The sequence below is a fragment of the Gorilla gorilla genome, chromosome 4 (assembly GCF_029281585.2).
Source record: "Gorilla gorilla gorilla isolate KB3781 chromosome 4, NHGRI_mGorGor1-v2.1_pri, whole genome shotgun sequence".
Classification (NCBI taxonomy): Eukaryota; Metazoa; Chordata; class Mammalia; order Primates; family Hominidae; genus Gorilla; species Gorilla gorilla.
In genome coordinates this window covers 160,830,996-160,853,847 of record NC_073228.2, presented here as the reverse complement: position 1 = coordinate 160,853,847, position 22,852 = coordinate 160,830,996, and the positions used below count along the sequence as shown (strand labels likewise).

Here is a 22,852-nt window from a genome sequence, read left to right as displayed (position 1 = left end):
TATCTTTAGTAGAGATGGGGTTTCACCATGTTGGCCAGGCTGGTCTTGAACTCCTGACCTCAGGTGATCCACCCACCTCGGCCTCCCAAAGTGCTGGGATTACAGGCGTGAGCCACCACGCCCAGCTTTGCACTGTCACTTCTGAGGCTAAATAAAATTACCTGGAGTCTCCAAAATATAGGAAGACCCAAAAAATGTAGGGGAAGCTTATTTACACTCTGGTTTTCATGGTCTAGTTTGTGGATGTTTGTTACAGGTTCGTAGTGCTCTCTGGAAGGAAAGGAATGACAATTAGTCATTTGATCTCCCTCTGATTAAGGTTTTCTTTTGTTGTTGATTTCCTTTCGCTTTTTTTTTTTTTTCTCCTTTGAGACAGGGTCTTGCTCTGTCACCCAGGCTGGAGTGCAGTGGTGTGATCACGGCTCACTGCAGCCTTGAAGTCCTGGGCTCAAGTATCCTCCCACCTCAGTCTCCCGAGTAGCTGGGACCACAGGTGTGCACCACCTTGCCCGGCTAATTTTTGTGATTTTTGTAGAGATGTATTTTCACCATGTTACCCAGGCTGGTCTCAAACTCCTGGGTCCAAGCAATCTGCCCACCTCGGCCTCCCAAAGTGCTGGGATTGCAGGCATGAGCCACCACACCCGGCCCTTTTGCCATTAATTGTAAACAGTTTTGGAGGGTCTCAGAAGTCATATCCTCTTAAAGCCACCATGCCTGGCTAATTTTTTTTTTTTTAAGTAGAGATTAGGTCTTGCTATGTTGCCTATGTTGCCAGGCTGGAGTGCAGTGGTGTGATCATGGCTAACCCTAAGTGCAGCCTCAAACTCTTAAGCTCAAGTGATCCTCCTACCTCAGCCTCCTGGGTAGCTGGGATTACAGGCATGTGCCACCATGCCTGGCTCATTTTTGTATTTTTTGTAGAGACAGAGTCTCCCTATGTTGCCCAGGCTCTCTCAAAACTTTATTTCTTCTTTGACGATTGATCGCATTAGATTTTCTAAGGATATATACACAAAGGCTGTTGCTCTACTCACTGCAAAAGTAATGATAGCCAACCAGAAAACCTGAGGGTGCCCTTGGTAGCCTTGACACAGAATGTGAGCATGGTGTACATGGGGCTGAGAGAGAAACAGTCTATAACTCAGAACTCCTGGGAATCGAATTGTAATGTTCCCTTGGGGATTCTCATGGACACTAAGGACCTTTCCAACTCTTACTTAGAGTCTTGGGTGGCTACTTGTGCCTTACCCCAGTCGTTCCTGAGTCCTTCCTCTGCAGGGCCACCAGCATAACCTCAAAGCTAAGATCTGTTTGTGTTACATCTTAGCTGGAAATCCTGCAACTACTCCCAATTTGGTGAAATTCTCAACTCCACAGCAAGCCCTCCACCGCTTATCCCCAACTCACTTTGCCTGCTTCATGGAGTCCCTTCCTGCTATGTTCCAAAGGCTATAAATGCCTCAGATATCCACTCTCTACTCCATGGGTCATCCCACCTGCCAGGAATGCTTGTTCCCTGTTTCTCCAAGGGGCACGTCATTCCTCAAAGTCCTGCTCCAGCGTCAATGCTTCAGCCCTTCTGGTCCTAATCCTCCTGGACAGAATTAATTCTCTCTTCTGAATACTTCTGGGCAGCCCTTTTTAATTACTCAATAAACATGGAAAAATAGAGTACCTCCCATATTCTAGGCATGGTGCTAGTACCTAGCTGAGATTATTCTGCATGAGGCCAGGGTTCCGCCTAGCCTGTGGGGCACCTTAGGGTAAATTACAAAGAGGCCTTCCTCTTCTTTCTGGCTGACACAGCCCTGAGTCAGGACAGAGCTTGTAAAAAGGAGTGTGACTTAGGATTTTTGTGCTGTGCAAACTAAAACCATAAATGGTGATCCTATAACTTTGTCCCTTGTATTAGAGATATTTACATTGATGGTGCTTTTTTTACTCAACACTTCGAGGGAAGTGTCTGTATTTTCTCAGCACTTAGCTTATACTTAGTAGGTGTTCGATATATATCTATTAAAATTAGTTAATAAATGGATAGGGCCAGGTGCAGCGGCTCACCCATGTAATCCCAGCACTTTGGGAGGCTAAGATGGGGTGGATCACTTGAGGTCAGAAGTTCAAGACCAGCATGACCAACATGGTGAAACCCCATCTCTACTGAAAATACAAAAATTTGCCAGGTGTCTTGGCGCACGCCTGTAATCCCAGCTAGTCTCAGGAGGCTGAGGCAGGAGAATCGCTTGAACCCAGGAGGCTGAGGTTGCAGTGAGCCGAGATTGTGACACCGCACTCTATCCTGGGTGAGAGTGAGACTCTGTCTCAAGCAAAAAAACAAACAAATAAATAAATAAATAAATAAAAATAAAAAATAAATTGATAAAAGAATGTTTCTTAGAACCTTCCTGTGTACTCTAGGGATGGGATAGAGCAAGGAAGAGTGTCTCTTTTACAAGTCCATTTATATTACTGGCTGGAGCCGGTGTGAACCTCAGTGACTGTCTGAGATCAGTAATTTGCAACCTTAGCTGCGTATTAGAATCATCTGGGAAGGTTGAGAAACTACCCATGCCTAGATCAATTAAATCAGAATTTCAGGAGGGGGTCGCAGATATTATAATTTTTTCAATCTCCCCAGATTTTTTATGTTTTTGAGACAGATTCTTGCTGTGTTGTCCAGGCTGGAGGGCAGCAGTGTGATCAAGGCTCACTGCAGCCTTAACACCTGGGCTCAAGCAATCCTCCTGTCTCTGCCTTCGAGTAGCTAGGACTACAGGCACACCACCATGTCCATCTAATTTTTTTATTTGTAGAGACTGGGTCTCGTTATGTTGCCCAGGCTGTTCTTGAACTCGTGGGCTCAAGAGATCCTCCGATCTCAGCCTTTCAAAGTGCTGGGATTCCAGGCATGAGCCCTGTGACCAGCCTTCCCCAGGAGATTTGAGTGTGTAGCTGAGACTGAGAACCACTGACCTTGAGAGACTTGGGAAGGGGAGATGACAGCATGTTTCTATGTTGTGTGTGTCAAGTGCTCTGGAAGGACATAAAAGACACAAAATGAGACAGAAAAATGTCCACAATAGGCTAGAGCAGGGGAAAAACCAAGTAAGAAAAATGGCAAAAGGCTGGTGACCACAGGTGTGTCCTATGTCTAGCACCCATTACAAGAGCATGATGTTGGTGGCACCCCTGGGAACAAGAAGGCTGAATGCTGCCATGCTTTTGGAAAGCTTCCCAGGAAGCTGGCTCACAGCTGTTCAGCTGACTTTGTCCCTGGGCTTCCTAGGAACTAAATGTTTCCCCTACAAACTGGTAAAAATAAATAAGAAAGTCCCCTTTGGACTGTGAGGAAATGCTCTAGGGTAACCCCTATTTTGTGCTGTGGACAGCTGAGATGGGGCTTGCTCTGCCTGTAAGTGCCTGCACCTGCTTGAGCCTAAAAATACTTAAAAAAAATTTGGGAATGAGGTCTTGCAATATTGCCTGGGCTGGAGTGCAGCGGCTATTCACAGGCATGATCTTAGTGCACTACAGCCTTGAAATCCTGGCTTCAAGCGATCCTCTTGCCTCAGCCTCCAGAGTAGCTGGGATTCCAGGTGAGCATCACCATGGTCAGCTCTAAAAAATACTTTGATGATAACTGATGCACACATTACTTAATGGACTTTAATTTTTAGAAAAGTTTTAGGCTAACAGCAAAGTTGAACAGAAAGTACAGAGTTCCCACATAGACACCTTCCTCACACAATACACACACACATGATTTCGCCACCACTGTTAACATTCCCCACCAGTGTGGCATATTTGTTACAAATGATGAATCAACATTGACACATCATTCTCAATTGAAGTTCATAGTTTACATTAAGGTTCATGCTTTGTGTTGTGCATTCTATGGGTTTTGATAAATGTGTAATGACATGTACCCACCATTATACTATCATACAAAATGGTTTTGCTGCCCTAAAAATCTTATAGATCCACCTAGACATCCTTCCCTCTCCCCAAATCCCTGAAAGTCACTGATCTGATCTTTTCACTGTCTCCATAGTTCTATCTTTTTCAGAATGTCATATAGTTGGGGGTCATACAGTATGTAGCCTTTTCAGATTGATTTCTTCCAATTAACAATATGCATTTAAGGTTCCTCCATTCTTTTGATAGCTACACAGCTCATTTCTTCTTATTGCTAAATAATATTCCATTGTCTGGATGTATCACAACTTATTTTTGTTTATTAATTTGCTTTAGTTGCTTCCAAGTTTTGGAAATTATGAATAAAACTGCCATAAACATTCATGTGCACACAGGCTTTTGTATAGACTTAAGTTTTCAACTGATTTAGGTAAATATCAAGGAACACAATTATTGCATTGTCTGATAAGAGAATGTTTAGTTCTGTAAGAAACTGCCACACTGTTTTTCAAGGTGGCTGAGCCATTTTGTATTCACACCAGCAATGATTGAGAGTTCCTATTGCCCCACATCCTTGCCAGCATTTAGTGCTGGATGTTAGCCATTCTAATTGGAATGTACTGGTATGTCATTGTTGCTTTAATTTGCATTCCTTAATAACATAAGATGTTAAACATATTTCTTATGCTTATTTGCCAGCTGTATATCTTGAAAAATGTTTATTAAGATATTTTGGCCATTTTTTAATCAGCTGGTTCATTATCTTACTGTTGAGTTTTAAGAGTTCTTTGTATGTTTTATCAGATATGTCCTTTGCAAATATTTTCTCCCAGTCCATAGCTTGTCTTTTTACTGATGGTGTTTTTTGCAAAGCAGAAGTTTTTAATTTTATTAAATTCCAACTTGTCACTTTTTTCTTTCATGGATCGTGTCTTTAGTGTTGTATCTAAAAAGTCATTGCCAACCCCAAGGTTATCTAGATAGTCTTCTGTTATCTTGTATGAATTTTGTAGTTTGGCATTTTACATTTAGGGCTATGATCCATTTTGATTTAATTTTTGTGAAAGGAATAAAGTTTGTGTCTAGGTTCACTTTTTTAATGTGTGGACATCCAATTGTTTCAGCACCATCTGATAAGACACCATTTGCTCTGTTGTATTGCTTTTACTTCTTTGTCAAAGGTGAAATGACTGTATATGTATAAGTCTGTTTCTGGGTTCTCTCTTCTGTTGCACTTATCTCTTTGTCTATTTTTTCACCAATAATACAGTTTGATTCCTGTAGCTCAAAGTTATTGTAGTTCAATTATGGTAAGACTTAAAGTTGGGTAGTGTCAGTCCTCTGACTTTGTTCTAACATTTCAGTTTTGTATTGGCTTCTCTGAGTCTTTTGCTTCTCCATATATACTGTAGAATTGGTTTGTCAATTTTCACAAAAACAACTTTCTAGGATTTTGATTGGAATCTATTCATCAAGTTGGGCAGAACTGACAGCAATATTGACTCTTCCTATCCGTGAACATGGTATACCTTTTTATTTAGTTAGTTCTTCAATTTCTTTAATCAGTTTTTCAAAGTTTTCTTCATACAGTTCTTGCATATATTTTGTTAAATTTGTACCTATTTTATTATTTTGGTGCTAATGTATTGTTTTTAATTTTAAAATCCAGTTTTTAATTTCTGGCATATAGGAAAGCAATAGATTTTGGATATTAACCTAGTATCCTGAACCTTGATGTAATTGCTTATTGATTTCAGGAATTTTTTTTTTGTCAGTTCTTTGAGATTTTCTATAGACAATCATGTCACATGTGAACAAAGAGCTTTATTGCTTCCTTTGTGATCTGTATGCCTTTTTCTTGCTTTTCTTGTCTTATTGCATTAGCGAGGACTTTCAGTATGATGTTAGAAAGAAGTAGTGAGAGGGAATATCCTTGCCTTCTTCCTAATCTCAGTGAAAAAGCATCTAGTTTTTCACCATTATGTATGGTATTAGTTGCAGGTTTTTTGCAGATTTAAAAAATCAAAATACAAAAATTAGCTGGGTGTGGTGATGCATACCTGTAATCCCAGCTACTAGGGAGGCTAAGGCAGAAGAATTGCTTAAACCCAGAAGGCAGAGGTTGCCGTGAGCCGAGATTGTGCCACTGCCCTCCAGCCTGGGCAACAGAGTGAGACTCTGTCTCAAAAAAAAAAAAAGAAAAAAAAAAGAGAAAATAAGTTAGTTACATGAGGCCAGGGGTCTTTGGTTCATTGGTACATTCCAAATGAATAGGATCACCCAGGCTGGAGTGCAGTGGTGTGATCTTGGCTCAATGCAACCCCTGCTCCCTGGGCTCAAGCAACTCTCCTGCATTAGCTTCTTGAGTGGCTGGTATTACAGGCACATGCCACCATGCCCAGCTTTTTATTTTGAGTTTTAGTAGAGGGGAGTTTTTGCCATGTTGGCTAGGCTGGTCTTGAACTCCTGCCCTCAAGCTATCCACCCACCTCAGCCTCCCAAAGTGCCACTGCACCTAGCCAGATTCGCACTTTTTTGCTTTGTTTAGTTTTCCATAGGTTCAAACTTTTTTTTTTTTTTTTTTTTTTTGAGACAGGGTCTTGCTCTGTTGCCCAGGCTGGAGTGCAGTGGCATGATCATGGCTCACTCCAGCATCCACCTCCCAGGCTCAAGCGATCTTCTCACTTCAGCCTCTCTGGTAGCTGGGACTACAGGTGTGCGCCACCACACCAGGCTAATTATTGTATTTTTTTGTAGAGACAGGGTTTCACCATGATGCCCAGGCTGATCTTGAATTCCTGGGCTCAAGTGGTCTGCTCCCCTTGGCCTCCCAAAGTTCTGGAATTGCAGGCATGAGCCACCACACCCAGCTTCAAACTTTTTTTTCTTTGAGATGGAGTTTCACTCTTGTTACCCACACTGGAGTGCAATGGTATGATCTTGGCTCACTGCAACCTCCACCTCCCAGGTTCAAGCAATTCTCCTGTCTCAGCCTCTGGAGTGGCTGGGACTATAGGTGCCCGCCACCACACCTGGCTACTTTTTTTGTATTTTTAGTAGAGACAGGGTTTCAACGTGTTGGCCAGGCTAGTCTCTAACTCCTGACCTCAGGTGATCCGCCCGCCTTGGCGTCCCAAAGTGCTAGGATTGCAGGCGTGAGCCACCACTTCCAGCTGCGAACATTTTAAGAAAAAAAAAGTTACATTAACTTTTCTTTTTTCTTCTTTTTTTTTTTTTTCTTTTTTTGAGATGGAGTCTTGCTCTGTCACCCAGGCTGGAGTACAATGGCGCAATCTCAACTCACTGCAACCTCTGCCTCCCAGGTTCAAGTGATTCTCCTGCCTCAGCCTCCCAAGACCAGCTGGGATTATAGGCACCTGCCATCACACCCTGCTAATTTTTGTATTTTTAGTAGAGGTGGGATTTCACCATGTTGGCCAGCTTGGTCTTGAACTCCTGACCTCAGGTGATCTGCCTGACTTGGCCTCCCAAAGTGCTGCGATTATAGGCATGAGCCACCATGCCTGGCCTACGTTAATTTTTCTAACCTCCCCCACTCATTGATCTTTCATTCAAAATTTAACAACTCTTTATTATTCACTTGCCGTGCAAGGAATTTAAAGAATTTATGTAGAAGAAAACATAAGCGTAAATTTTCAATACCTTGGATAGGAGATGATTCTTTTTTTTTTTAAAGAAATTATTTATTTTATTTTATTTTTTATTATACTTTAAGTTCTAGGGTACATGTGCATAATGTGCAGATTTGTTACATATGTATACATGTGCCATGTTGCACCCATTAACTGGTCATTTACAGTTTGTATATCTCCCAATGCTATCCCTCCCGCCACCCCACAACAGGTCCCGGTGTGTGATGTTCCCCTTTCTGTGTCCAAGTGTTCTCATTGTTCAATTCCCACCTATGAGTGAGAACATGCGGCGTTTGGTTTTTTGTCCTTGTGATAGTTTGCTGAGAATGATGGTTTCCAGCTTCATTCACATCCCTACAAAGGACATGAACTCATCATTTTTTATGGCTGCATAGTATTCCATGGTGTATATGTGCCACATTTTCTTCATCCAGTCTATCATTGATGGACATTTGGGTTGGTTCCAAGTCTTTGCTATTGTGAGTAGTGCTGCAATAAACATACGTGTGCATGTGTCTTTATAGCAGCATGATTTATATTCCTTTGGGTATATACAGGAGATTATTCTTAGTTATGACACCAAAATCATGAGCAACCAAAGGAAAAAAACAGATAAGTTTGACTTTATCAAAATATAAACCTTTTAAAAATTTTTTAATTTTTTTATTATTTTATTTTTAGAGACAGGGTCTTTCTATGTTGTACAGGCTGGACTTGAACTCCTGGGCTCAAGAGATCCTCCTGCCTTGATCTCCCAAAGTGCTAGGATTACAGGCATGAACCACCATGCCCAGCCTGTTTTTAAATTGTTTTTTAATCAGCTAAATTTAAGATTCATTAAGACGTAAACCTTTTTGTGCATCAAAGGACATCATCACGAAAGTGAAAAGACAACCCAAAGAATGGAACAAAATATTTACAAATCACATATTGGATAGGAGTTTATTTTATTTTATTATATTTCATTTTTTATACTTTAAATTCTAGGGTACATGTGCATGACGTGCAGGTTTGTTACATAGGTATACAGGTGCCATGTTTGTTTGCTGTACCCATCAACTCGTCATCTACATTAGGTATTTCTCCTAATGCTATCCCTCCCCCAAGCCCCCACCCCCTGACAGGCCCCAGTGTATGATGTTCCCCGCTCTGTGTCCGTGTGTTCTCATTGTTCAACTCCCACCTATGAGTGAGAACATCTGGTGTTTGGTTTTCTGTCCTTGTGATAGTTTGCTGAGAATGATGGTTTCCAGGTTCATCCATGTCCCTGCAAAGGACATGAACTCATCCATTTTTATGGCTGCATAGTATTCCATGGTGTATATATGCCACATTTTCTTAATCCAGTCTATCATTTGGACATTTGGGTTGGTTCCAAGTCTTTGCTATTGTGAATAGTGCTGCAATAACCATATGTGTGCATGTGTCTTTATAGTAGCATGATTTATAATCCTTTGGGTATATAACCAGTAATGGGATTGCTATGTCAAATGACATTTCAGGTTCTAGATCCTTGAGGAATTGCCACACTGTCTTCCACAATGGTTGAACTAATTTACACTCCCACCAACAGTGTAAAAGTGTTCCTATTTCTCCATATCCTCTATCCTCTCCAGCATCTGTTGTTTCCTGACTGTTTAATGATCACCATTCTAACTGGCATGAGATGGTATCTCATTATGGTTTTGATTTGCATTTATCTGATGGCCAGTGATGAAGAGCATTTTTTCATATGTCTGTTGGCTGCTTAAATGTCTTTTTTTGAGAAGTGTCTGTTCATATCCTTCGCCCACTTTTTGATGGGGTTGTTTGTTTTTTTCTTGTAAATTTGTTTAAGTTCTTTGTAGATTCTGGATATTAGCCCTTTGTCAGATGGGTAGATTGCAAAGATTTTCTCCCCTTCTGTAGGTTGCCTGTTCACTCTGATGATAGTTTCTTTTGCTGTGCAGAAGCTCTTTAGTTTAATTAGATCCCATTTGTCTATTTTGGCTTTTGTTGCCATTGCTTTTGGTGTTTTAGTCATGAAGTCCTTGCCCATGCCTATGTCTTGAATGGTACTGCCTAGGTTTTCTTCTAGGGTTTCTTATATTTATGTCTTTTTTTTTTTTTTTTTTTTTGATGGAGTCTCGCTCTGTTGCCTGGACTGGAGTGCAGTGGTGTGATCTCGGCTCACTGCAACCTCCACCTCCCAGGTTCAAGCAATTCTCCTGCCTCAGCCTCCCGAGTAGCTGGGACAACAGGTGTGTGCTATATGCCCAGCTAATTTTTGTATTTTTAGTAGAGATGGCGTTTCACCATGTTGGTTGGCCAGAATGGTCTCAATCTCTTGACCTCATGATCTGCCTGCCTTGGCCTCCCAAAGTGCTGGGATTACAGGCATGATCCACCACACCTGGGCCCATTTAAGTCTTTTTTTTTTTTTTTTTTTGAGACAGAGTTTCGCTCTGTCACCCAGGCTGGAGTGCAGTGGTGCAATCTCAGCTCACTGCAAGCTCTGCCTCCCGGGTTCACCCATTCTCCCGCCTCAGCCTCCCGAGTAGCTGGGACTACAGGTGCCTGCCACCATGCCTGGGTAATTTTTTGTATTTTTAGTAGAGATGGGGTTTCACCATGTTGGCCAGGATGGTCTCAATCTCCTGACCTCGTGATCCACCTGCCTCGGCCTCCCCAAGTGCTGGGTTTACAGGTGTGAGCCACCGCACCCAGCCCATTTAAGTCTGTAATCCATCTTGAATTAATTTTTTTTGTATGATGTGAGGAAGAGATCCAGTTTCAGCTTTCTACATATGGCTAGCCAGTTTTCCCAGCACCATTTTTTAAATAGGAAATCCTTTCCCCATTGCTTGTTTTTGTCGGGTTTGTCAAAGATCAGATGGTTGTAGATGTGTAGTGGTATTTCTGAGATTTCTATTCTGTTCCATTGATCTATATGTCTGTTTTGGTACCAGTACCATGCTGTTTTTGTTACTATAGCCTTGTAGTATAGTTTGAAGTCAGGTAGCATGATGCCTCCAGCTTTGTTCTTTTTGCTTAGTATTGTCTTGGCTATGCAGGCACTTTTTTGGTTCCATAGGAACTTTAGAGTAGTTTTTTCCAATTCTGTGAAGAAAGTCAGTGGTAGCTTGATGGTTATAGCATCGAATCTATAAATTACCTTGGGCAGTATGGCCATTTTCATGATATTGATTCTTCCTATCCATGAGCATGGAATATTCTTCCATTTGTTTGTGTCCTCTTTTATTTCGTTTAGCAGTGGTTTGTAGTTCTCCTTGAAGAGGTCCTTCATATCTCTTGAAAGTTGGATTCCTAGGTATTTTATTCCCTTTGTAGCAATTGTGAATGGGAGTTCACTCATGATTTGGCTCTCTGTTTGTCTATTATTGGTGTATAGGAATGTTTGTGATTTTTGCACATTGATTTTGTATCTTGAGACTTTGCTGAAGTTGCTTATCAACTTACGGAGATTTTGGGCTGAGATGATGGGGTTTTCTAAATATACAATCATGTCATCTGCAAACAGAGACAATTTGACTTCCTCTTTTCCTAATTGAATATGCTTTATTTCTTTCTCCTGCCTGATTGCCCTGGCCAGAACTTCCAACACTATGTTGAATAGGAGTGGTGAGAGAGGGCATCTGATAGGAGTTTATTATCCCAAATATATAAAGAACTCTTGCCAGGCAGAGTGGCTTGTGCTTGTAGTCCTAGCACTTTGGGAAGCTGAGGTGGGAGGATTACTTGAGCCCAGGGGTTTGAGGCCAGCCTGGGCAACATAGGGAGATCTTGTATCCACAAGAAAACAATTTTTAAAATTAATTAATTAATTAATAATATAAATAACTCTTATAACTCAACAACAAAAGATAAATAATTAATTTAAAAATGGACAAAAACTTGAAAAGGCATATCTCCAAAAAGATAAACAAATGACCAGGCCAGCCATGGTGGCTCACGCCTGTAATCCCAGCACTCCAGGATGCTGAGGCGAGCGGATCACTTGAGGCCAGGAGTTTGAGATCAGCCTGGGCAACATGGTGAAACCTCGTCTCTACTAAAAATATAAAAATTAGCCAGATGTGGTGGTGGGTGCCTGTAATCCCAGCTACTCGGGAGGCTGAGGCAGGAGAATCGTTTGAACCTGGGAGGCAGAGGTTATAGTGAGCCAAGCTCTTGCCACTGCTCTCCAGCCTGGGTGATAGAGTGAGACTCTGCCTCAAAACCAAAACAAAACCGAACCAAAAAACTAATGACCAATAATTACATGAAAAACTCCTTAACATTATTAGTTATTAGGTAACTAGAAACTAAAGCCACAATGAGATATTACTTTACACTTGCTAAGGTAGCTGTAATTAAGGAAAATCAAAACCAACCAAACAAAAACCAGAAGATAACATTCTTGTGTGAATGTACAATGATGCAGCTACTTTGGGAAGCAGTCTAGTCTGGTCATTCCTCAAAAAGTTCAATGTAGAGTCACCATGTGATACAGAACTTCCACTTTTAGGTATATACCAAAGAGGATTAAAAACATCTGTTCACACAAAAATTTGAACATAAATGTTTATAGCAGCATTACTTATAGGAGGAAAGAAACAGAAATAAATGTCCAAAACTGATAAATGGATAAATAAAACTTGGCATATCCATCTAATGAATATTACTCAGCCATAAAATGAAATGAAATACTGATTTATGCCACAACATAGGTTAACCTCAAAAACATTGTGCTAAGTGAACAAAGCCAGACACAGAAGACAATGTAGTATATGTTATGTTCTATAAAATATCCAGAATAGGAAAATACAGAAACAGAATGAAGATTACTGGCTTGTAGGGGCTGAAAAGAGGAAAGAATAGAGAGTGACTGTTAATGAAATATGGAGGGATATGCGGTTTCATTTTGGGATGATAAAATCGTTCTTATATTAGTGGTGATGATTGTACAACTTCATGGATATATAAGAACTAGTGTAAATTGGTGCATTTTATGGTTTTTGCATTTCAACAAAATTAAGAGTAGGAAAAGAACTTGCATTGATTGATAGATGGATATGTGTGATTTAGGCACTATAAGAGAAAGGATTTTAAAAATTTTCCTCCCCTTCCAATGAAGCCCTCCAATAAAAGTTCAGTATAAGTGCAGTGGCTATTTGTCATTCTTTGTTATATTTGATCTTGTAGTAACATTTGACCCAGTGACCAAACCATCTTTCTTTCAACTCTGTCTTCCCTTTTGCTCTCATGAAGTGACACCACTTATCCTGGTTTTCTTTCTACCCCTCTAATATAGTTTGGATTTTTAAAAATTTTTATTTAAATTTTCTTGTAGAGACAGGGTCTTCCTATTTTGCCCAGGCTGGTCTCAAACTCCTGGGCTCAAGCAATCCTGCCTTGGCCTCCCAAAGTGCTGGGATTACAGGCTTGAGCCACCATGCCTGGCCTTTGTTTGGATTTTTGTCCCCTCCAAATCTCATGTTAAAATGTGATCCCTAATGTTGGAGGTGGGGCCTGGTAGGAAATATTTGGGTCATGGGGCAGATCCCTCATGAATGACTTTGGTGCCCTCCCGACAGTAATGAGTGTGTTCTCACTCTTAGTTCATGTCAGAGCAGGTTTTTAAAAAGAGGCTGGCATCTCTCTTAATCCTTTTTCCTTTTTTTGTCATGTGACATGCCTGTTTCTCTGTGCCTTCTGCCATGAATAAAAGCTTCCTGCAGCCTCATCAGAAGACAAGCAGATGCTCGTGCTATGCTCATACAGCCTGCAGAACCATGAGCCAAAATAAACCATTTTCTTTATAAACTATCCAGTCTCAGGTATTCTTTTATAATGATACAAAATAGACTAACACAGAAAATTGGTACCAAGGAGTGGGGTGTTGCTATAAAGACACTTGAAAATGTAGAAGCAGCTTTGAAACTGGGTACTGGGCTGAGATTGGAAGAATTTGGAGGGTTCATAAGAAGACAGGCAGACCAGGGAATGTTTGGAACTTCTTAGATACTTGTTAAGTGGTTGTGACCAAAATGCTCATAGAATTATGGACAGTGAAGGCCATGCTGATGTAGTCTTAAATGGAAATGAGGAACTTATGAGAAACTGGGCAAGGGTCACCCTTGTTACACCTTAGCAAAGAGTTTGGCTGCATTGTGTCTGTGCCCTAGGGATTAGTGGAAGGTTAAAATGATGAGTGATGACAGGGCATCTGGTGGAAGAAATTTCTTAGCATCAAAGTATTCAAGAGGTGGTATGGCTGCTCCTAACAGCCTATGATCAGATGTGGGAGCAAACGAATTACTTAAAGTGGGAATTTATAGTTGAAAGCAGAGTGTAAGAGTTTGGAAAATGTATAGCTTGGCTATGTGGTATAGAAGGAAAGAGCTTTTTTTTTTTTTTTTTTTTGAGAATGGAGTTTTGCTCTCATTGCCCAGGCTAGAGTACAGTGGCACAATTTTGGCTCACTGCAACCTCTGCCTTCAAGCGATTCTCCTGCCTCAGCCTCCCAAGTAGCTGGGATTACAGGTGCCTGCCACCACACCCAGCTATTTTTTTTAATATTTTTAGTAGAGACGGGGTTTCACCATGTTGGTCAGGCTGGTCTCAAACTGCTGACCTCGTGATCCACCCACCTTGGCCTCCCAAAGTGCTGGGATTACAGGTGTGAGCCACCATGCCTGGCCCTGGAAAGAGCTTTTTTAGGGGAGGAATTCAAACAGGCTACAAAGTGATTGCTTGCTAGAGAGACTAGAATGACTAAAAGAGAGTTCAAAGGGCTGCAAGTTCAGCTCTGGCTGCCACTTCAGAGCATGCAGCCTGGAAGCCACAAGCCATAAGCTTTGACAGCTCCCATGTGGTGTTAAGCCTGTAGGTGTACAGAATGCAAGAGTGAAGAAGGCATGGCAGCTTCTACCTGGGTTTCAGAGGATGAATGGGAAAGCCTGGGTGCCCAGGCAGAAGCCTGCTGCAAGGGTGGAGCCCTTCCCTGCAAGAGCCTCTACTATCACAATACCAAGGGGAAATGTGGGGTTGGAGCCCTCATACAGAGTCCCCAGTTGGGCACTGCCTAGTTCAGTTGTTGGAATAAGACTGCCACTGTCCAGATTCCAGCATGGTGGCACCACCAACAGCTGGCAACCCTAGTGTGGAAAAGCCACAGACATCAGACTCCAATTCATGAGAGCAGCCACTTGAGCTATACCTAGCAAAGCCATAGGGGTGAAGCTGCCCAAAACTTGGAAGCCTACCTCTGCCACCAGTGTGCCCAGGATGTGAAACATGGATCCAAGGGAGATTACTTTGGATATTTAAGGTTTAATATCTGTCCTGCTGGGTTTTAGACTTGCATGGGGCCTGCTGCCCCTTTCTTTTGGCCAATTTCTCTCTTTTGGAATGGGAATATTTACCCAATGTGTGTTCTACCATTGTACCTTGGAAGTAAATAACTTGTTTTTGATTTACAGGCTTATAGGTGGAAGGAACTTGCCTTGAGTCTTAGATGAGGCTTTGGACTTTGGTCTTGGGGCTTTTGAGTTAATGCTGCATTGAGTTAAGAGTTTGGGGGACTATTGGGAAGGCATTATTACATTTTGCAATGTGAGAAGGACATGACATTTGGGGGGCCAGGGCAGAATGATATCATTTTGATTTTTGTCCCTTCCAAATCTCATGTTGAAATGTGATCCCCATGTTGGAAGTGGGTCCTTGTGGGAGGTATTTGGATCATGGGGGCAGACCACTCACGAATGGCTTAGTGCCCTCCCTGTGGTAATGAGGAAATTCTTGCTCTAATAGTAAATGCAAGAGCTGGTTATTTAAAAGAGCCTGGCAGCTCTTTTGCTCCTTCTGTCTCCATGTGACATGCCTACTCTCCTTGTGCCTTTTGCCATGAGTAAAAGCTTCCTCAGGCCTCACCAAAAGCTAAACAGATGCTGGTGCTATGTTTGTACAGCCTGCAGAATGGTGAACCAAAATAAACATTTTTCTTCATAAATTACCCAGTCTCAAGTATGCCTTTATAGCAACGTAAAACAAACTAACGCATCCTCTACTTTTGTTCTTAGCAGCGGTGGCTGGCTCCTCTTTTTCTATCCTTTCGTGTTTATGTCCCTCAGGACTCAACCTACTGCATACTTCTTTCTAGGCATCTTTTCCCTACTCACTGGAGATTCCTAAATCTCTATTGCAGTCAGATGTCTCTCCTGAGCTTCAGAACCATTTGTTGACTGCTAGCTTCACATTTCCACCTGGGTATTTCACAGTCAGCTGCAACCTTCTGTGTCCAGACATGAACTTAGCCTTTTAAAGCCCCTCCTTCTTCCACAAACAGCTTTGAGTCCAAAAACCAGATGTAGCCTGGATTTTTCCATCTTGCTTCATTCTTTCCCAAAGCTCTTCTTCCATCCACTACAAGCAATAAGTACAGCCTATTGATTATATCCCATGACTGCCTTTAATGCATAACTACCCTTCCATTCCCCACAGCTGCACTTTCAGTTCTAATTTGGTTAACTTGGACTAGATTACTGCATTAGCCTCACCTGTCTACTCTCTCGCTCCCTTCACTTCCCTTCAGCTAATTCTCCATGCAACTCCTGCAGAGATGACCTTAAAGTACGTATGTGTCATATTTCTCTCCTGCTGAGGATTCTGTCTTTTACCTCATGACCTAGAGAATTGATGCATCTTAATGTGGCCCCTAGGACTACACCTTTTCTTGGGTCACTGTCCACTCTTGGTTCTTCCTGTTTCTTTCACTTTATCCTCCAGACAAGCCAAAAGGTTCATTATCCTATACATACACCATGCTGTTTCTCATTTTGCTCTATTGCAATGCCAGTTCCATGGCTTAGCATAACTTCGTTTATCTCATAAACTCCCATTCACCTCTCAGCACCCTGGTCAGGCTTCATCTTTTCCTGATAGACCTCTCTATATCATCCTCTTTGCCATTCTATACATTGCATTTGTTTTTTATTTTTATTTTTATAGAAACTGGGTCTTGCCATGTTGCCCAGGCTGGTCTTGAACTTCCAGGCTCAGGTGATCCTCCTGCCTTGGCCTCCCACAGTGCTGGGATTACAGGTGTGAGCCACCGTGCCCAGCCGCATTGCATGTGTTTTTATTCTTGCATTTATTACACTGCAATTTCCTTAAAGGTCTTTCTCTTCTTTTGGCCTATGACCTCCTTGGGGGCAGTTGTGATGTCTTATTCATCCCTGTATTTCTTGGGCCTGCTCTGATGCCTGGATGGCACATAGCTGGCACTCAGTAAATACTGTTGAATATATTAATATTTGTCAGTCTCCTTTTAGTCTTTAGCAGCAAGCTCCTGTGGTAGATTAAAGACAGCCCTGCATTCTTTTGTACTTGTGGTGGGCAGACTTTCAGAGAGTCCTTAATGATTCACACTCCTGATATTCACATCCTTGTGAAACCCCCTACTCATGAGTGTGGACCAGCCTAGTGGATTGCATCTAACCAACAGAATGAAGCAAATGAGATTGCAGCTTTTGTTTTGCTACCAGTTTCTCTAATGGCTCTCTTCCTTTCTGGCTTTAATGAAGTAAGGTATCATCATATGGAGAGACCCCCATGGCAAGGAACTCAGGGAAGCTTTTGTGTGACAGCTAGCCAGAAGATGAGGCCCTCAGTCCAATAGCTCACTAGGAACTAAAATCTGCCAACAGCCATGCAAATGAGCAGTGTATCCTTTCCCAGTTGAGCCTCCAGATAAGACCCAGCCCTGGCAGATACCTTGGTTGCTTCCTTGTAAGAGACCCTAAAGCAGAGGACCCAATCAAGCCCTGCCCAGATTCTCGACCCCTGGAAACTATGAGTTAACAAATATATGTGATTTAAAGTCAGTATAGTTGTGTGGGGTTTTTTTGTTTGTTTGTTTTTACCAGTGGTAGATAACTAATACAGTGTCCAGTCATTGACAGGTGAACTCTAATTCCTCTCACCTTGAATCTGGGTTAGCCTCAGTGATCTTTGACCTATAGAATGTGGCAGAGGTGATGTTACGGGAACTTTTGAAGTTAGATCATAAGAAGCCTTGCAACTTTCAGGCCAGGTGCAGTGGCTCATGCCTGTAATCCCAGCACTTTGGGAGGCTGAGGTGGGCAGATCACCTGAGGTCAGGAGTTCAAGACCAGCTTGGCCAATATGGTGAAACCCTGTCTCTGCTAAAAATACAAAAATTAGCCAGGTGTGGTGGCACACACCTGTAATCCCAGCTACTTGGGAGGCTAAGGCAGGAGAATTGCTTGAACCTGGGAGGTGGAGGTTACAGTGAGCCAAGATTGCACCACTGCACTCCAGCCTGGGCAACAAGACTGAAACTCTGTCTAAAAAAAAAAGAAGGCTTGCAGCTTTCACTTGGACCTCTTGGAACACTTGTTCTTAAGATGCTCTCTGTTTGATGCTCTTATTCAGAACCCAACTGTCATAATGAAAGCAGCCCAAGCCAGATGAAGAGGCTGGGTAGATACTGTAGTTGACAGCCCAGCTGAGTTTTCTACCAAAAGCCAGCATCAACTGCAAGCCATGGGAGGGAGTCATCTTGGATGTCTAGCCCAGTCAAGCCTTCAGATGATTACAGTCCCAGCCATCATCTGATAGCAACTGCATAAGTGACCCCAAATGAGAATGCTCCAGAAACATGAGAGATAATAATATAATGTGGTTTTAAGCCACTAAGTTTTAATGTGTTTTGCATGTAGCAATAGGTAACTGAAATGACCCCTTTGAGTGAAAAGAGCCCTTATGCCATTTAAAAAATTCATTTTATAAAAATTTTTTGTGGAGACAGGATCTTACATGTTGCCTAGGCTTGTCTCCAACTCCTCCCAAAGTGTTGGGATTACAGATGTGAGCTACCATGCCCAGCCTCACTGATGCCATTTTTAATAATAGCCAACAAGAGGAGGGCTTGATGCACTATAGGGCCATTATTCTTCCATTTCTGATAAAGCAATATCCTTAAAATGTGAATTATTTTACACAATCCATCTATACATAGTCCTTAGAATGAACCCCCAGTTCTTCCTTTGGCCTGTGTCATATGGCTTTTTTCTGGTAGTTATTCAAATATGGTCCACACCATCTTTCTGTCACTCACTGCATTCTGGTCATACTGGCTTTCTTTATATGTCTAGGAAATTCCAAGTTATTCCTCAACTTAGTGTCTTTGCACATTCTGTTTCCTCTATCTGCAAGGCTATGCCTTTGGCTCATTTCATGCCATCTCTCTCTCTCTACCTATAAAGGAAGAGACTTATTATACAGTATTGGCTTATGCAATTACGGAGGCTGAGAAGTCCCTTGGTTTGCTGTTCTACAAGCTGAAGACATAGAAAAACCGGTAGGGTAGTTCAAAGGCCTGAAAGACAGAGGGCTGATGGTGTAGATGACAGTCTGGGTCTAAAGGCCTGCAAACCAGATTCACTGAGAACAGAGAAGATTGATATTCCAGTTCAAGTGGTCAGGCAGAGTTAATTTCCTCCATCTTTTTGTTCTACTCAGGTCCTCACAGACTGGAGGGTGTCCACTCATATTGGGGAGGGCCAGCTGCTTTACTCAGTCCACCAATTCAAATGCTAATCTTGTCCGGAAATATTCTCACAGATAGACCTAGAAATAATGTTTAGCTATGTAGGCATCCTGTGACCAAGTCAAGTTGATACATAAAATTAGCCGTCATAGTCATTTTCTCAGAAAGACTGTTTCTGATCAATATTTCTGCCAACCTTTTTTTTTTTTAATCTGCAGCTTTGTTTCTTTTATTCATAGCATCTGTTACAACATTAGTTGATTACTTGTTTTCTCTTTCTCCACCTCTAGATGCTAAGCTCCATGAAGACAGCAGGTCATGATAGTTCTAAACGGTGGAATATCTCAGGTATGTGAGAGGGGAAGGAAAATAGCTCAAGGAAATAAGTAGCCTTAGAGGCCCAGGAAGGTATCCAGTAGTGCCTCACTGCAAAAATGTGAGCTTAAGCCAGAGAAGTCTCAGGCTTCTTAGGAACCCACAGGTCAGCCATTTCTGACTTTACACCATTGCCCATTTAATAATGTCAGCCTTAACTTGTAACTGGGTAGAGGGAAAAGTGGAACTTAAAGTGAATTTTTTTCTATTCATGGAAGAAAGACTGTACAAAACCAGAGAAGTTTTAGCTTTCAAAAATATATTTTATAAAACTTACAAAGGAAATACATGTTTATTGTACAAAATTTAAAAAGTACACAAAGTATTAAATAAGAGGTGAAATAATTACATCAATATATAAGTATAGTTCTGAGGAGATTATACAACAACTTTGCTAGTAAAATATTCCTATCATCCAGATTCCATAGGTGAAGAAATTAAGGCATTCAGAAATGTACTTGTGTTTAAATAACTTGAAAGTGGTGGAAATAGGCTGTGGATATATTCATTTTGATTCTAGAGCTGTGCTGTTCACTAAGCCAGCCAGTAGCCATATATGGCTATTTTAAAATTAAAATTAATTAAAATGGAATTAAATTAAAAATTCAGTCCTCAGTTGCATTAGCGACTTTTAAAGTGTGCAATAATCACAGATGGCTAGGAGCTACCCTGTTGAACAGCATAGTGTTGAACCTTTCCATCATCACACATTTTTTTTTTTTTGTAAACAAGTATTCTTAATTTTTATTTTGCTTAATCATTCTTTCACACCATCTTCTACAATGGTTTAACTAATTCACATTCCCACCAACAGTGTAAGAGCATTCCTATTTCTCTACAACCTCACCAGCATCTGTTGTTTTTTGACTTTTTAATAATGGCCATTCTGACTGGCATGAGATGGTATCTCATTGTGGTTTTGATTTGCATTTCTCTAATGATCAGTAATGTTGAGCTTTCTTTTCATATGTTTGTTGCCTGCATGAATGTCTTCTTTTGAGATGTCTGTTCATGTCCTTTGCCCACTTTTTAATGGGGTTGTTTGTCTTTTTCTTGTAAATTTGTTTGAGTTCCTTGTAGATTCTGGATATTAGACCTTTGTCGGATGGATAAATTGCAAAGGTTTTCGGACAGGTGCAGTAGCTCAAGCCTGTAATCCTAGCACTTTGGGAGGCTGAGGTGGGCAGATCACCTGAGGTCAGGAGTTTGAGACCAGCCTGGCCAACATGGTGAAACCCTGTCTCTACAAAAATACTGGGCATGATGGCAGATGCCTGTAATCCCAGCTACTCAGGAGGCTGAGGTGGGAGAATCGCTTGAACCTGAGAGGCAGAGGTTGCAGTGAGCTGAGATTGTGCCATTGCTATCCAGCCTGGGTGACAGAGTGAGACTGTCAAAAGAAAAAAAAAAAAAAAAAAAGGGCAAAGATTTTCTCCCACTCTGTAGGTTGCCTGTTCACTTTGATGATAGTTTCTTTAGCTGTGCAGAAGCTCTTTAGTTTAATTAGATCCCATTCATCAATTTTGGCTTTTGTTGCAATTGCTTTTGGCAATTTTATCATGAAATCTTTGCCCATGCCTATGTCCTGAATGGTATTGCCTAGATTTTCTTCTAGGATCTTTATAGTTTTGGGTTTTACATTTAAGTCTTTAATCCATCTTGAGTTAATTTTTGTATAAGGTGTGAGGAAGGGGTCCAGTTTCAATTTTCTGCAAATGGATAGCCAGTTGTCCCAGCACCACTTATTAGATAGGGAGTTCTTTCTCCAATGCTTGTTTTTGTCAGGTTTGTCAAAGATCTGATGGTTGTAGATGTGTGATCTTATTTCTGAGTTCTCTATTCTGTTCCATTGGTCTATGTGTCTGTTTCTGTACCAGTACCATGCAGTTTTGGTTATTGTAGCTTTACAGTATAGTTTGAAATTCAGCTGAGTGATGACTCCAGCTTTGTTCTTTTTGGTTGGGATTGTCTTGGCTATACAGACTCCTTTCTGGTTCCATACGAATTTTAAGATAGTTTTTTCTAATTCTGCACCACAAAATGTTTTATTGTATAGTGCTGCTATAGAGACTACTTCTAATCACATCTAGAAAATGTTTTTTCTTCAATCTCATTTCTTATTCCATAGTGAAGTGATTACTGCAATTCATGGTTGCCTGTGTATCCCTTCCACAATTTTTCCTAAGCAAATACAAATATAAATACCCATATACATTTTGTTTTGTGTTGTGCTTTTAAAAATAAGATCAACCTTACTTCTGCAAAAATGGCCATAATTAAAAAATAAATAATAACAGATGTTGGCTTGGAGGTGGTGAAAAGAGAACACTTCTACACTGCTGGTGGGAATGTAAACTAGTACAACCACTATGGAAAACAGTGTGGAGATTCCACAGAGAACTAAAAGTAGAACTACTATTTGATCCAACAACCCCACCACTGGGTATCTACCCCGAGGAAAATAAGTCATTATATGAAAAAGACACTTGCACAGCATGTTTATAGTACACTGTTCACAATTGCAAATATATGGAACCAATCTTAAATGCTCATCAACCAACAAGTTAGATAAAGAAAATGTGTTTTATATATATACCATGGAATACTACTCAGCCATAAAAAGGAACAAAATAATGGCATTCACAGCAACCATTATTCTAAGTCAAGTAACTCAGGAATGGAAAACCAAACATCATGGGTTCTCACTTATAAGTGGGAACTAAGCTATGAAGATGCAAAGGCATAAGAATGATATAATGAACTCTGGGGACTTGGGGGGAGGAGTGGGAGGAGGGTGAGGAATAAAAGACTACACATTGGGTACAGTGTACACTGTTCAGGTGATGAGTGCACCAAAATCTCAGGAATCAGCACAAAAGAACCTTTCCATGTAACCAAACACCGCCTGTTCTCCCAAAACGACTGAAATAAAATTTTAAAAGAAGACCAAATTATGCATATTGTTCTGTAACTTGTTTTGTTACTTAACGACTGATTTTGGATCCACCTGTGCATTAGGTTTTTAAGAAACTACCAAACAATTTTCCAGAATGGTGGCACCATTTATATTCCCATTAGCAAGTATGGGTGATTTGGTGTTTCTTGACACTTGTCAGCATTTGATATTGTTACTGTTTTTAAATTTAGCCAATCTGATGGATGTGTCATGTTACCTAATTGCAGTTTTAACTTGCAATTTTTTGTATTCTATTTTATTTTTGTAGATACAGTTTCTCACTATGTTGTCCAGGCTGGAGTACAGTGATGCAATCTCGCCTCACTGCAACCTCCACCTCCAGGGCTCAAGCCATCCTCCTGTCTCACCTTCCCAAGTAGCTGGGACTATAGGAGC

General features: G+C 41.1%; 1 protein-coding gene across 1 annotated transcript in view; it reads left to right on the top strand.

Annotated features, from left to right (window-relative positions):
* The window catches only part of HAVCR1 (hepatitis A virus cellular receptor 1), a 54,192-nt gene extending 34,746 nt beyond the window's left edge, over window positions 1-19,446 (top strand). The window contains exon 8 of the mRNA XM_055387212.2: window positions 19,416-19,446. Coding sequence (XP_055243187.2) covers window positions 19,416-19,422 — 7 coding nt within the window. The 3' untranslated portion in view covers window positions 19,423-19,446. The remainder of the gene's footprint in view (window positions 1-19,415) is intronic.
* The last annotated feature ends 3,406 nt before the right edge of the window (window positions 19,447-22,852 follow it).